The sequence below is a fragment of the Panthera pardus genome, unplaced genomic scaffold (genome assembly GCF_024362965.1).
Source record: "Panthera pardus isolate Hobbes unplaced genomic scaffold, ASM2436296v1 HiC_scaffold_7, whole genome shotgun sequence".
Taxonomy (NCBI): domain Eukaryota; kingdom Metazoa; phylum Chordata; class Mammalia; order Carnivora; family Felidae; genus Panthera; species Panthera pardus.
The window spans coordinates 35,238,342-35,255,396 of NW_026527002.1; the positions used below are offsets into that span (position 1 = coordinate 35,238,342).

The window sequence follows — 17,055 nt, forward strand, 5'->3', positions numbered from 1 at the left end:
CGGTCAAGTTTTCTTGATCGATTCAACTAGACTTCAGTATTTTCTCTTCATATCAATGTCATACCTTTTACTCCCGTATTTTAAAAGTTCTTGAGTTCATGTTTGTCTTCACTCCTGGAATATAAGCTCCATAAAGACAGAGGTGCTACCTTCTATTCATACATCCCTGGTGCCTACTAAACTATGCTGGGCATACTCACTGATTATATGAAAGAGATAATTATGAACATTATCAAGTGATGTGACACATAATCCACTCAGTGGAGATTAAAAAGAATACAATGCCTATCAGAAGATATCCTCAACAGTAATTATTCTTAGAAAGAGGGAAGGGACCAGTGGAAAAAAGAAATTAAATTCAGACAGAGTTTAGGAACTCTGTCCTGTGGAGAGTTTTGATTAAGGAATCCAAGGTACCATGAAAGTTTAGAGTATCAGGCCTTACTCATGTTTTTCATACACCTGATTTGATATTAATCACGGTGGCTACAGCATTCTACTTGAGAATTGGTCTATTTGCTTTTTATTCACTCCTGATTCCAGCAACCAGTGATCACAAGACCTTATTTTGTCAATCAAGAATACTTCCAGTGTGCAGAGGAGCAAGGCTGGTGAAAATGATCATTACATATGAAGAAACCACTCTTTTCTCAGACCGACGATCTGATTAGATAGGAAGGATGGAAAGAATGCACTCAGAGTCAATTTCACATTATATTCTCAGATATTACATTGATATCAAGGTATAAAGCTGGGATGTTGAAATTTGGCCAAAACAGAGAAGAAAAAAAATCCCTCAGATATCATTTGGTGTCTTATAGAATAAACAAATGACTGCATTTTGTTTTCATTTCAAGTAGTTGCTGTGAGCTTAGCCACAATGAGTAGCTGTACATAAAGAGAAAGAGCTTTCATTTTTTTTCTCCTTGAATCTAAATTTATTAATCTACTTAAATTGAATCGGAGATATCTAATTAAGTATTGCAGAGCATTTATAGAACTCAAAAATCTATTCATGTGTTTGAAACAAAGCATTGATTTTTCCTGGTAAGTACGATGCTCTTATGCATATCAAATCCAAATCTTATTTTCCAATAAAGGAGACAGAGTACTTTGTCTGTTAAAAATTATATGAAATCTATATTTTTAAAGTGTAGCCTCTGGTAGATAGGAAACTGTATAAGTAGGATGATATTTCATTATTTATCGATTCACATCTACTAAAAAAGAGAGCATATTATTTTACTTTTAAATGGATGGTATTGGTAAAATGTGGTTACTTTAATATTCTAATGCCAACATAAAACATACTTTTCATTAATTTTTCACATTAGTTTGCAAATATTGAGGGAGAAATTATTTTTCAGTATTATACTATACTTTTCAACATTATGTTGAACTTGCTTTGTAAGTTCATTATGTAACTTACTTTGATACACTTTATCAGTGTTGTCTGAGAACCCAATGGCATTCAAAGGCATACTTACCAAAATGTAAAATTAGTTTTATCTGTAACCTTTTTAAAAATATAAATTAGGTAGATATAAATGCCTGACTATCGAAAACAATAACATGTGCATGTAAAATAAAAAGGATGGTCTCATAGAGGAGATTTTACTAAAATTTCTATCAGTAGATCCAAAACAAAATGATCACCAGCACTCTTAAAAAACAATGCTTTAATTGTCAAGTGAAATCATAGGGATCTCATAAAGATGTGCAAATCAAAGAGAGAATAGCTTTCGTGTGCCTGGAAGTGGCTAAGCTCCCAAGCCAATCATCCCGATTAGCTCCTATTCATGATTTCAATTATGCTTTTTTATCTGTTCATAACATGCAGCATTTTCTCACCCTTACATTTCTAGGCATTTTAGCTTCTGCTGACATAAATGCCTTCCCCAAATAGAATGTTACAGCAATCTTCTGCTAGACATTTAAGCCCATTTGTGCGTTTATTTTCTAAGATGCTTTTTTGAAACTTCTAACTGTGAGAGGTCTGGGAAGGTAGTGTTAGAATGAATGAGAACTTGTTTTCTAAAGCGACACCGTAGACACTTGATCCACCGTTAAAAAAAAAAAAAAAAAAATCACAGCCTCCTACCTTAAAAACAAACATCTCACGGCGAAGAATAGCTAGAGTGTTAAAGTTCCCATCGCAGATGTTGGGTTTGGCTCCGGGATAGGAAGGTCTGCCAGTGGGAGGCCTGGGAGGTTTGGGCCTGTCATTCTTCCTCGGGTCAGCCGGAGGAATGGACCGGTGTGGGGGCACTGTCGGTAGAGGTCTTGTCGGTGGAGGAATCTTGTCAGGTGGACCTTTGAAGATATGAGGAAAGCGCTTGGTTCACTTAAAACTGGAATGGTGCTGGATGATATGCACAGAGTACAATCACTCAGGATGGGAGGGCACGGACTAAGTGAGCTAAGACGTCTTTAAGACTGTATGTTTTCTGAAAAAACAAACCGCCTTACCCAACAAACCATTGCCAAGTCTATCAGAAAGTCCTTATCATGCTAAATTCTGAATCCAAGTAACTAAACTTTCTTTGTTAATTTTTAATGACATTTTTTATAGCTTCACCACAGTCCTTATTGGAAAAGCTGCTTTCAAATCTTTTTTGGAAGTAGGTGGTGTATAAATAATAAATAAATGAAAATGAATACTGGAGCCATGCATGTAAGCTCCACCAAAGTTAATCCTAGATTTTGATAGACAATGATTCAATGCAAATATTTCTAAAAGATAAACATTAACGAACCGAGGTTTATTCTACTCTATGTCTCCAGCTGTATTTATCACCATTTCTTGACTTCGATTATTTTCTTCTAATGACGTTTTGACAAATTGCTAGATGAGTGTTTCATTTGAATACTGCATCTAAAACACCTATTGATTAAAACACCGCTAGTAAAATATTAATGTGAAGAAGTATTTCTAAAAAGAGGTTTCTAAATTAAGCCAAAGTTTACACATATAATTTGTTGCAGATGTAAAGCATCATTCCTCCAGAGATTTATTTTTTTGAAAGAAATACAGAGCTGTTCACACTTAATATTTAGATACGGAAAGAATATTCTTTTGCAGACCTTCAGTCTAGACTACTAATTCATGAGGTCATGAGAAAAAGCCTTCTTTCAGCTAACCACTTAGGAGGAATTTTGATGGCACAAACTAGGTATAGATAGCACATTTAATATATGTGCTATTTAGTTTTGACTGAGACATTTCCCTTTTCTCAGTATCCCCCCAATAAAGAGTAGCACAAAAGTTGACTATTTTTTTTTCAAATCTTATTTTAACCCTGAGAGAATGGTTACCACTGAGATACTGAAATTGAAAAACTAATGAATGCAAAACAAATTAGTGAACTTAAACTATGCTATTTAAAAATGCAAATGACATCTTCTGAATACTGGATATTAACATACAGATAACATGCATTTGCCTTTGTGTTGTAAAATGAAAGCTTCACTTCACTAATTTAGGAAAGCATATTCTCTATATGTAAATTATAAATGTCAAGTTCTTAATTATGTGTGAAATAAATGTCTTTATAAAGGTCAATGGTTCTGTCGAGGGAGTTAGGATTATAGTAAATATGTATAACAGTCTTTCTCCCTTTGGTCTTAATTTGCACTCACTGACTGAACCCCATAAATAAAAATAATACTAGCATATTAGAAATTTATTTTGAATTATGTGTAAGTAAATTTTGCCATTCATTAACTTTCACTCCCATGTTTGCTAGCTTTCATTCTTAGTAATCACACACTTTTGGGGTCATTTTATTGTATCTATCACACAAGTATTTTCTGTGACCTCACAAGTGATTTATCTAGGTACTATCTAACATCAAATATAAACCGAGGGTCAATCTGTCAGTTTTTACCAAAATCTCACTACCTTACAAGAGAGTCTTTATATTTCTCACTGCTTTTATTGGTTATATTCATTTATTACATTTTTTATCTGAATATTAAATACTAAAGTTATAAGTTCTTTGCTGTAACTGCAGATTTCAATTAAACTCAATAAGAAAATTTTATCAGTGTATAGATTTTACCATAATCTGTATACTGAGATATCTGGGACTGTCAGACTTAATTGATAGAAGACTTCTGCCCATAGTCTAGAATTTTTTGTTTTCTTTTTTCCGTATTTATTTTTCTCAATACTTAGAGCATCTATCTCAAAGAAGGAAACAGCAGGAACTCTGGACTTCACTGTCGGGTTAACCAAACAGAAACAGTGGTAACCTACCATAAATCTTCTGGATGCCTTGCAAATCATCATTAGGTAGTTTGAAGTTGTCAGTTTCCATGTACTGGTAAAATGGGGCCATGATGGCAGTGGGGTCATTGGAATGCTCTAATCCCAGAGCATGTCCCAGTTCATGAACTGCTACAAGAAATAAGTCATTTCCTGTGAAAATGAGAAGAAAATATGCTATTGCAACTAATATCCAAGTACAGAACTGAAAAGCACAATTTGGTGTTATCAAAATTTTACCCAAGAAAAATAGGAGGAACCCTTCATTTCAACTATCAGTATGATTTTACCATTGGATTTCTACTGGCAAAATCCGATATGCTATTTTTAAAAAGGTGGGGGGTAGGAGGTGATCATAATGTAGTTACAGAGATTTAGAAACTGAATGGAAAGAAAAATAACAGAAGTTGAAGAGCAGCAACATCAGAGATTGTTACAACTGCTGTTGAAATATCCTCCCAATGAGAAACCATGTAATATACAACATCTCACTTTTATAATCTTCACATTGAACATAATGTTAACAATAAGTCGGTAAAAAACATAGGGCAGATACAATCCCTACTTTTATGCAGGTGGGTGAATTAAGGCATAGAGGTGACAAGTCTTGTCAAGAACAGCAAATCTTTGCATTTACAGACCTGTGATTAGAACTGAAAGTTCTTTTAACTCCTAGATGAAGGCTTTTCTTTTTTTACCAGTCTAGAATATAAGAATACAGAAGTGTAAAGTAAAAGTCATAGGCTAGCAGTTATAATAACTAGGATTCTAGACCTAGCTCTATGAATACAAATTCTAATCAGCTCTGGAGATTGTTCAGGCAATCTGAACAAAATATATGTATTTAGAGTGCCCGTTTCTCACAGAAAATAATAATAATAATAAAAACAAACATCTCTCCCACCCGTGGTAAACTTGTACAGTGAGGTCTATTTAGTGCAGACTCTCAGAGAAACCTTGTGCAATCAACCCCCTGCTGATGACTCCTACATGTTACCCCCTCCTGGATCATCATAATTAAACTCATGAGCAAAAGAGCCAGTCCTACATGCATATGTGTTAATTCTAAAAATTTAGTTACCTATGTGAGCATCAAGCAGTTGGGACTATTATACTTCTAAAGGTTATGCTCCTAAGTGAAAAAAAAAAATGATCGAAATTAAATGTAAAGTTTGCATAGATCACTTCCAAATGATTTCGATGAACTTCCTAAGTGTCAGTTTTAGGAAAACTCTCCTCTAAGCATTTTTTATAATGCACTGTGATAATTCTCTTCAGAGAGGTTTTTGTTTTTGTTTTTCCTTCCTTTACACAAAAGTCAAGTACATAACAAATTTTTTTTTTTTTTTCTACTCTGGAGTAGTCTGTCAGAAAAAAATGGATGAAACTATGGGGCTGATTTATCCTATGTTACCATACTGAAAACGAGCCATTTGAAACACTTCAGGAATCTACCTGACTCTCAAAGAATAACTGATTAAATACTGGTATGAAACAAGTCAGAAAGGTTTAAAATGAAATAGAAGTTAACATTTCCAACCTCAAAGAGTTTATCTTCTCCTCTTACAAAATTACTTAAATGTACAAATCAAGACACAAAAAGAAAAATAATATGTATTAGATTTAACTAAAAAATATTAACTAGATTAAAAGTTTACTAACTTTGCTCTGGACTTTACTCACTTTGCATTCTGATCATTTTACCTGCAGTTTTTCATTTAATTCTCACAATTATCCTTTGAGTCAGTCACTATTATTATGTCCATTTTCAAAATGTGAAAACAAGACTGGAGACACTGAATACAATTTGCAAATCCACATGGCAAGGTGCAGATGAAATTCAAATTTCTCTCAGTCTGATTAGAGGTCATCCTTTGAATTACTACAGTAAATCACACAGCTATAAAAAAGTATTAGCATGCACAACAAATTAGATAATGTAGTCATGCGAAAACAATTTCATTCATTAAATCATCCATTCATTCCAATACCTTTTACTGTATGCCTTCTATGAGTTAGGCACTGATGTAGGCTCTGGTAATACAGTAGTGAACAAAATATACAAAAAAAAAAAAAATCCCCACTCTTATACCATTTACATTTTAATGGGCACTGAAAAGAAAAAAGATAGAAAAGTAAAATGTACAGAATGTTACATAGTGATAAATGTTAAAGAGAAATAGTAAGGCAGAGAAAAGATGAGGTCAGACAAGAAATGGAACCTAAAACATGTATGGATTTTAAATAATGGTAATGGTTTGGGCTTCTAGTCTGACTGTGGTGGGGATAGTGAGTTTTTGAGTAAAGGAGGGACATAATCTGAATTACAGGATCACTCTGGTGACTGCTCTTGAGAATCAGGTACAGTGGATAAGGGAAGGAGCATGATTCAGTCTCTGAAGTTAGTACAATAACCCAGGCAAAGAGGCTGGTGACCTGGACCAAAGTGGTAGTAATGGAGGTAAAGGGAAGGAGTAAAATTCTTGATATATTTTAAAAGGAGAATCACAGGGTTTCTTAAAGAACAAGATGCGGGGCACCTGGGTGGCTCAGTCAGTTAAGTGTCCGACTTCGGCTCAGGTAATGATCTTGTGGTTCATGAGTTCAAGCCCCACGTCAGGATCTGTGCTGACAGCTCAGAGCGTGGAGCCTGGAGCCTGCTTCAGATTCTGTGTCTCCCTCTCTCTCTTTCCCTCCTCCCTGCTCATACTGTCTCTTTCTCAAAAATAAATAAACATTAAAAACAAAACAAAACAAAACAAAAAAACCCAAGATGCAAGGTGTGAGCAAAGAAACACATCTTCTGGCCCTGCACCTAGAAGAACTTACATTGACATTCACTGAGATGGAGAAAACCACAGGAGGAACTAGTTGTTGTTGGTGTTTTTTGTTGGTGAGGCTGAGAGGTGGGTAGCATTACCAGGAGTTTCTTTTTTTTTTTTTTTTTGAGTGTGAAGTTAGAGATGCCTTTTAATTTTTTTTTTTCAACGTTTTTTATTTAGTTTTGGGACAGAGAGAGACAGAGCATCAATGGGGGAGGGGCAGAGAGAGAGGGAGACACAGAATCGGAAACAGGCTCCAGGCTCCGAGCCATCAGCCCAGAGCCTGACGCGGGGCTCGAACTCACGGACCGCGAGATCGTGACCTGGCTGAAGTCGGACGCTCAACTGACAGCGCCACCCAGGCGCCCCATGAGATGCCTTTTAAATATTCAATTGGATATTCAAATCCAGTTGGACATATGCATATGGATTTTGTAGGTCGTTGTAGGCTAGAAGTATATATTTGGGCTAGGATAAAGTTGGCCCCAGTTAGAAGCATGGGTAGTTCAATTGCAGTAACAGAAATGAGGATAGAATACAATAGCACAGATTCTGGTAAATGGGTAGAAATAGTGATGGAAGATTAAGACAGCTTTCTTCTGAATGCTTTAATTTGCTTAGTGAAACAAGAAGATTCATCAACTGAGAGAATACCAGAAAGGAACAAGAGACAAGAATGTAGGAAATATTTGAATAGGTCAGTTGTAAAGGGTGGAGTAGGGAAGTATAGAATAATTGTCAGGCAGTATTCATGACTATGAATTTACAATGGGATTGGTTTCATTTGTGGTAGGTCTTCCTTCTTCAGGATTATTTGGCTGTGTGTATGCAGGTAGCAAAGTGCCAGTATTGATTCCACCAGAATTTTGGTATCTCTAGGGAGATATGAAAAGCAGAAAGGCAAAGGAACTGTGAATATATGTAAGAGAGTGATTTTTAACTTTGCCATGGTATTTATGTCATGGAAAGAAGGAAGGAATAACATTATGGGATGAGGAAGGACTGTGACAAGATAAGGTGATAAGATCAATTGAAGATCAACTATTAAATTCTATAGTGGTCAAAGGGTTTTGTGGTCTTTTTTTTTTTTTTTTTTTCAGTCATGATAGTATAAGCAGTAAGCTAGGAAAATACTCCATGATCATCACAGTAGAGATTTGAAATTGGATTTATAAGAGCAATGTCAGTGTATATCCATGGAAGTGAGTCTCGGAATTAGGATGGAATACGAAATTGGGGAGGAGATTCAATAACTAAGAGCCCAGAAAAATGGAAAAATTGTCTATGTGAATGTTGAGATTACCAAGAATTAAAACAAAGGTGGCATTGAAGGGAGCAGGACTGAACCAGGAGATAAAATCATCAGAGAACAGGGACAATGACTTGAGACTTAGTAGATGATTATTGCAAGGAAAGATAGTGGATGGAACAGTTTGATAAAATCCCAGTCAAAACTTGAAGTTTTTATGGAGTTGGATAGGAGAATAATCTTGAAGTAGCATTAAAAAGAAAAAAGGCAGGGCATATACCATGACCCCAGCCCTTACAGTAGAAGGAATATGAAGGAGAAATCAGAAGGAATGTAAGGGAAAGAGTATAATCAATAGAGAGACCAGTGTTAGTTACGTAAAGAAATGTAAAGGGAATATTTTCTTTTTTTTCTTTATTTTAGTTTCATGATTTTGTTTAAATTCCAGTTAGTTAACATACAATGTAATAATAGTTTCAGATATAGAATTTAGTGATTCATGACTTACATACATCACCCAATGCTCATCATTAACAAGTGCCCTCCTTAGTACCCATCTCCCCCACTTCCCCTCTAGGAACCCTCAGTTTGTGCACTATAGGTAAGAGTCTATTTTATGGTTTGCCTCTCTCTCTTTTTTCCCCCATGTTCACCTGTTACATCACCTTTCTTAAAAATTTTATTTAAATCCAAGTTAGTTAACATATAGTGTAATAATGGTATCAGAGGTAGAATTTAGTGATTCATCACTTACATATAACACCCAGTGCTCATCTCAACAAGTGCCTTCCTTAATACCCATCACCCACTTAGCCATGAACCCACCCAACACCCCTCCACAACCCTCAGTTTGTTCTCTGAATTTAAGAGTTTCTTAAGGTTTGCCTCCCTCTCTGTTTTTCCTTCCCTTCCCCTATGTTTATCTTTGTTTCTTAAATTCCACATTAGTGAAATCATATGATATTTATGTTTCTCTGACTGACTTATTTCACTTAGCATAATTCACTCTAACTCCATCCGCGCTGTTGCAAATGGCAAGATTTCATTCTTTTTGATTGCCAAGTAATATGCCATTGTATATATATACCACTTCTTTTTTATCCATTCATTAGTTGATGGACATTTGGGCTCTTTCCATAATTTAGCTATTGTCAATAGTGTTGCCATAAACATTGGGGTGCATGTGCCCCTTTGAATAAATACTCCTGTATCCTTTGGGTAAATACCTAGTAGTGTAATTGCTGGGTTGTAGGGTAGTTCTATTTTTAATTTTTTGAAGAACCTCCATACTGTTTTCCAGAGTGGCTGCACCAGTTTGCATTCCCACCAGCAGTGCAAAAAGGTTCCCCTTTCTCTGCATCCTTGCCAACATCTGTTGCTGCCTGAGTAGTTAATTTTAGCCAATCTGAAGGTGTGAAGTGTTACCTCATTGTGATTTTGATTTGTGTTTCCCTGATGATGAGTAATGTTGGGCATCTTTTCATGTGTCTGTTATCCATCAGGATGTCTTCTTTCAAGAAGTGTCTGTTCATGTCTTTTGTCCATTTCTTCACTAGATTATTTGTTTTTTGGGTGTTGAGTTTCATAAGTTCTTCATAGATTTTGGATACTAACTCTTTATCAGATATGTCATTTGCAAAAATCTTCTCCCATTCCATTGGTTGCCTTTTAGTCTCCTTGATGCTTTCGTATGCTGTGCAGTTTTTTATCTTGGTAAGGTCTCAATAGTTCATTTTTGCTTTTGTTTTCTTTGCCTCCAGAGACATGTCTAGTAAGAAGTTGCTATGGCTGAGGTCAAAGAGGTGGTTGTTGCCTGTTTCCTCCTCTAGGATTTTGATGGTTTCCTGTCTTACATTTAGGTCTTTCATCCATTTTGAGTTTATATTTGCGTATGGTGTAAGAAAGTGGTCCAGGTTCATTCTTCTGCATGTTACTGTCCAGTTTTCCCAACACCACTTGCTGAAGACACTGTCTTTTTCCCACTGGATATTCTTTCCTGCTTTATCAAAGATTAGTTGGCCATATACTTGTAGGTCCATTTCTGGGTTCTCCATTCTGTTCCATTGACCTATATGTCTGCTTTTATGTCAGTACCATACTGTCTTGAGGATTACAGCTTTGTAATACATCTTGAAATCGGGAATTGTGATGCCTCTAGGTTTGGTTTTCTTTTTTACATGTTTATTCGTTTGTTTGTTTATTGAGACAGTGTGGGGGGAGAGGGAAAGGGAGAGACTTTAATCTTAAGCAGACTCCATGCCCATCGCGGAGCCTGATGCGGAGCTTGACCTCACAATTATGAGATCCTGACACGAAATCAAGAGTCGGATGCCGAACGAACTGAGATACCCAGGTGCCCCTAAAGGAATATTTTCAAAATAAGTTAATTATTAAGGGAATTTAGCTAATGATTGACCTAAAACTTCTCTAAAGTAAACAGATACAGAAGATAGAGAAGGGAAGGAGATGGAGGTAGAGACAGCAATGTAGAAGTCATGGGAATTAGAGTCCCAGGGTTGAGGCGTGTCTTCTGTGCTTCCTATGGTGATAAATATGAGCGGAGGTAAGGGTCCTAATCAAATTAGACCTCCGATTCCAACATATCAAGTATAAGAGATTATTACCACTTGAGAATGTTTAAAGGAATTTAAGAACATGACTTAAGAGTAGACAGGGAGTGAAATTAGAGGGGATGCAAGGGAAAAAATGTACAGTGGTTGAAAGGACAATTTCCCATAATTGTCTTTGCTTACATTTTTGTTGTTTTTTTCCACTGCCTACAACAGATTTTCACATTTCTCATCAAGATAATCAAGACCCTTCATATATAAGTCCTTGCCTTTCCTTTCCAACATTATCTCCCTGCATGTATTTTCCTGGTGTAACCCTCTTTCTAGTCTTAGAAAAATGTGCTTGTTCCATCCGTAAGGTCTCTGCATCAGCTGTCTTGTTTCTAGAATCCCTCGTGTCCACCCTCACCCCCATGCTAGATCTACATGAGGCAGACTTGATGTGACTGCCCAAATGTTACCTTCTCTAGGAAGTCTTTTCCCCAAGGGGTGCTGTTCCTACATGCTCTCTTCTTGAGGTTCCCACAGACCCTTGTGCAGTCCCTATCGTAGCAATTGCATTGTATTGTCATCATCTTTTGGTAAATCTTCCCAATATCTTTTGTATTCTTTAAAAAAAATTTTTTTTGCATTTATTTATTTTGAGAGACAGAGATAGAGCATGAGCAGGGGAGGGGCAGAGAGAGAGGGAGACACAGAATCCGAAGCAGGCTCCAGGCTCCAAGCTGTCAGCACAGAGACCGATGTGGGGCTCAAACCCCTGCACCATGAGATCATGACATGAGCCGAAGTCGGACGCTGAACCGACTGAGCCACCCAGGCACCCCTCTTTTGTATTCTTTAAAGACCAAAATTGTGCATCATTTATCTTGTGTCTCTAGTTCAAAGACATTGCCTGGCACATAGTAGATGACTAATCTTTAAATCAGTTGGATGAATGGATTAGTTTCCAAGAACTGGAGGACTAATATGAATTTGGGTAGTAAAGAATATAATACTATTTCAGCCTAAATGTGGCTCAGAACTTTTTTCTTTATTTTCCCTAGCTTTATTGAGGTATGACTAAAAAATAAAATTGTAAGATACTTAAAGTATACATCATGGTGATTTGATATAGCTATACATTTTGTAAGGATTCCTCCCCACTGAGTTAATTAACATATCCATCACCTAACATATTTAACTTTCTTTTTTCCTTTTAGGTGGGAACATTTAATTTCTCCTCTCTTATCAAACTTCAATTATACAAGAACGTTATCAACTATAGTCACCATGTTATACATTAGGAGCTCAGCCTTATTCATCTTATAACTGAAAGTTTATATACCCTTTGACCCACCTCTCCCTATCCCCCCCACCCCCAAAGTTTGTTTTCTGACTATCATGCCAAGAATTAGAATGGAAAGAGAATGAGATCAGATATGACTGAGGAGGCCACTATTCTTACATCTTTCAGACAATGGAACTAAAGTACCCAACACTGTCAAGCCACTCATTGCTGAAAGGTCAGCAAATACATGTGCTCACAGCTAATGAAAAGAGGACATGATCTAGAGGAAATTGCTAGGGAATGCAGAACAAGCTTGATTTTATTAACTTTTATGGAGGAGGAATTAAAATGATTGGAGGGAGTAAGGAGTGAGAGGAGAAGGTAAAAAGGTCAGACAGTGGAAAATCAAAAGGCACAGAAGTTCAGTGTTACTGGAAAACAGGAAAATGTTTTCCAAAGATGCCGCTTGGAGCAAAAACTAAGGAAACATGCCTATTGGGGACCATCTAGAGCATGTTCTAGTCACAGGCAGAGCTAAAAAAAAAAAAAAACAAAAGGAAGGAAGGAGACATTTATGAAGAGATGCAGGAATTATGAGAGTGTTTACAAGTATGTAAAACAAGGAGAATATTCCGAGGATGATGTGTCAGAGGGTAATCTCAGGTGAGATAAGAATGAGAAAGAAAAGGAGCTGCAGGCATTTTTAGATATCAAACACCTAACACCAACTCTCAATGAACTCCTTTGTGAGTCCAAGTCAGAGTCACCTTTGTTTAGATATAAACCTGATATTGAGGAGACGTCTCAACAGCAAATAACATGTAAAGGGACAGAAGGACAGGTGTATGTTTACTTCTGGCCATGCCCACACCCAGAAAATATGGGTACAATGTATTATCAGTGGGCAAAAAGTGAAAGAGTTATCTCAACAAGAGCAGACCTAATGACAAAAAAAAAATAAATAAATAAAAAAAAAATAAATCTAGCAAGGAGCCAGAGGACCTAGAAGAACCAAGGCAGTTGAACCAAGAGCAGGAGTTGGCGCTCAAGTTTACCTGGAATAATAGCACAGTGACAACCCAGCTCAGCAAGGTAGCGCTGGTTCAGAAAATACCTTCAGACACCCTTGGCCTTTTTGTGGCAAAACAGATATAATTTCTTGGCCAGAAAGTTCCAGTGTAGCCTTACAGGGATTATGTTTTGTTTCTATTTTTCAACAACAACAACAACAATGACAACGACAACAACAACAAAACCCAACCTTACAACATTCCTCCTTCAGTATCACATCCCCTTCCCCAGAAAAAAATGCCCCGACCGAACCTTATTCCTGAACAAATACGTAGGAACCCATCCTCTCCTTTCTGGCAGATAAGTATTGCTTTAAGTCATGCATCAGCTTCTCTAACTTTGTTGAATTATTAAAAGCACTTCAAATTTCTCCCAGGAAAATACTCTTTTAGTCACAATTCCTTTCTTTTTTCTTCTCTTAATGAAAGAAACACAGAATACCATGAAGGAAAACAAAGTAGCAAAAGTCATTTCATTTCATGTATCTGTTCTTTTCAGATCAATCAAATTTTTCCTAAGCACCATTTCCAAGGCCAAGGGCGGAGTCATTCCTTGTCTAAGGAATAAGAAGAAAATTAATAGGATCAGGATGTGAACTTATGACCTGTTCAGTACACCATAGCACTTTTAATCAGAAATACTGGCCAAGAGTTCCAAGTAATTGCCATTCTTCAGATGATTGGCAATAATATAATTAAATCTTACTTGCAGCTTCACAATAGTTTAAAAGGGTAAGTTGTTAAATAAAGTACCACCCTGTGATTTGAATTCCACTAGGAACAAAAGTTATTGGCATATGATGAGGTTTAGACAATTAAAATGCACCAGACCTCTTTCCTAATGATGAAAATAATAACTGCTTCTGTAACTTATCATTAATTCACATTATTTGAGATTCCTAATTGTAATATGCCTTGATCTTATCACCAGGCAGGCAACAAAGGATAAATCAGCCTCCTGATTCTTAATACAGAAATAGGACTTGCTCCTTTTGTAAAGATTTTGAGTTTTGAGTTTGTTGCTTTCAATTGTATCTCTAATCTTCTTTCCTTTGTATACTCCAATACAATTTCAGAACACTGAACTGTATATTATGAAAGATAATGCATTATTTATAATTTCCTTGTCATAATTATGTCTTTATATTTTATTCCAAGCTGTTTCATCCCTCCATGCATTTTCATATGCTATTCCCTCTGCTGACAACATATCATGAATGTTAAAAATGACTATATAATATTTCATATATAAAAAAGTTGTTATAAATATTTCTAACATTTATAATCCTACCAACCTGAGCAAACACTAGAATATCACCAGCACCACTGAATCTCTCTCTGGTTTCTCTCTTCTCTCATATTTTGGCTGTCCCACTCCCTCCAAGGGTAATTACTAATGTGAATTTTGAATTTCTCATTCCCTTGCTTGTATTTTGATGTTTTTATCAAATATGTATGTTTAAATAACTTATAGCTTCATGAAGATGGTATCATTCTGCCTGTTGTCTCCTGAAACTTGTTGAAACACAGCATTTTTTAATTTTATTTATCTTTTTGCTGATCTCTTATTCATTCTTGCAAAATCTTACTAACCCTTTAAAACAAAACTCAAAATGACCTCCTTTGTGAAGCCTTCTCCACCTCCCCAGGTAAATTTCATTCCTCTGTCTTTGTGCATCCTTGGCCTTTTATAAACATAACTGGATCATAACACATACCAAATTGTCCTGACAGTTTCTGATGCACAGAAGCTCCTAATATTTACTTGTAAGCTAAATGACTGATGGAACAAATTTAAGCAGATTCGTCATTTTAAATATTTAAACATTTAAACTTAAAATATTTAAATCCATGTGCAGAAAAAATATTCAGAAATTAGAATCAGTTCTTTGATTAGTATAAATTTCCCCAGTGCCTCGTAAGATAGACCATCTTAAATCTCAGTCCTCCCAGACTTTCCATAGAACATGTTTTGACAGTTGAGAAACTAAAGGGAGATATGGAGTCAGCCTCCATGAACGGCCGAATAAGACCCACCTCCTGGTATTTGCTTCCATTCGGTATCAGCTTGTTGTAGCAGAAACTGGTAGAAATGATGGTATTTGACTTGTAATGGTAGGTCATAAAATACACCATGATTTCCACTTAGTGTTCTCTTTCTCTCTCTCCTCTCCCTTGCCCTCTCCCTCTCCCTCTCCCTCTATCTCATTCTCTAATGACTCACTGCGGACAAGCCAGCTGCCATGTTGTGTAAACAGACCTGAGGAGGGGCCTATGGAGAAGAGCTGAGGCTTCCTGCTAACAGCCTTGGGAGTGAGCTGGAAAGCTGATTCTCCAGTCCAGTCAGATAACTGCAGCCCCTCCCAATTATTTCACTGCACATTCATGACATACCTTGGACCAAAATCACCCAGCTAAGCTGCTCTTAGATTCCTGACGCTCAGAACTGTGTGAGATAATAGTTTGTTGTTCGAAGTTGCTAAGTTTTGGGGCGATTTTTTTTATGCAGCAATAGATAATAGATAATATAGGATGGTTCGGCACACTAACTCTTCTCCATTTGATTAGGATCAGGAGATAGGAAAGAAACACCGGAAAGAAGAAGAAGGAGGAGGAGGAGGAGGAGGAGGAGGAGGAGAGAAGAAGAAGAACCGAGTAGAAAAGGAAGCCACTCTGAGGCATCCGAGTACTTCGACAATAATCCTGAGATGACAACGGCTGTTACATATTGTCCGGTCCAACTATCTCTGCAGAAACCCAAAGGTTTGGCAGTAACGCTAAGTCTGAAACAAAGTCTGCGACTGAAAATTCCCAGAGATGGAAGTATCAGCTACTTCCCTGCCTCATATGTTCTTTGAGATGCGTAAACCCTGATCCCTTGGTCGCATGTCTATCACCACTTTATTTGCACATCACTGAAGAGAGGGCCACTCCCTCGGGGGCTGGCAAAACCCGTGCTCCCTGCCTGACAGCCAGAAAACCGTTGGGGTGAAAGAAGAACGAGAATGAAAGAGTATTTATTGAACATCTATTATGAACCAGAACTATGTCACTGAACTTGTCATCGAAACTTCATGACCTATACCTGCTTACCGTCCTTTTCTAAGAATGCTTTCAGAGGCAATACAACTCGCTCAGTCAGGCAGCCCGCACCGGGGAGAGTTGGGCTGTATTTTCCATGCTGGCTGCCCAGCTCCAGACAGCTGTGCTCTGAAAGATAGAAGCTGACAGAGGCTGATTTGGGGCAGATTTTCTCACATCTCTTTCTGCCACTTTTACTCTTCCGTCAAGTCTCCAGGTCCTCTAAGGCTTGGTGTCCTGCTCTTGTCTTCCCCCCGCACCGCTGTCCCTGTCTTCCACACTTCACCCAGACTTGGCTGTTCCCCAAGGGCCTCAAACTTCAGAATGATCCCCTGACTCCTCCTCTAACTGCTTGCTCCCAATCGAGTCAGACACGGTCTGACTAGGAAGACAGCTGATTACTGCAGTCATGTATTAGTGCTTATCATATATGGGCAAATACAATGCAATGAAATTACAGTTACAACTGGCACTTATACGTGTGTCAGATCAATTTTATTGAGTTTTATTTAATGACAAATCCAATTTGCTTTCACATATGCTCAGATCTTTAAACTGTTTTCTTGTACACAGTACTCTTAATGATGCCCTAACACTGAAAGACCTAAAGGCAACAAAACATTTTTATAGAGTATTATAAAAGCAACAGCAAGAAATATCGCACATACTTTACATGTATTACTTTATCTATGTCTCACCATGTTAGTTCTGTTTTTACTATCGCCA

At 37.0% G+C, this 17,055-nt stretch overlaps 1 protein-coding gene across 3 annotated transcripts in view; it reads right to left on the bottom strand.

The window, feature by feature from the left end:
* MMP16 (matrix metallopeptidase 16) overlaps nt 1-17,055 on the bottom strand; it is a 310,239-nt gene that overhangs the window by 94,694 nt on the left and 198,490 nt on the right. For all 3 annotated transcript variants that reach the window (XM_019453413.2, XM_019453412.2, XM_019453411.2), the window contains exons 5-6: nt 4,259-4,420; nt 2,102-2,313 (exon numbers count right to left, since the gene is read on the bottom strand). In XM_019453413.2, coding sequence (XP_019308958.2) covers nt 2,102-2,313; nt 4,259-4,420 — 374 coding nt within the window. The remainder of the gene's footprint in view (nt 1-2,101; nt 2,314-4,258; nt 4,421-17,055) is intronic.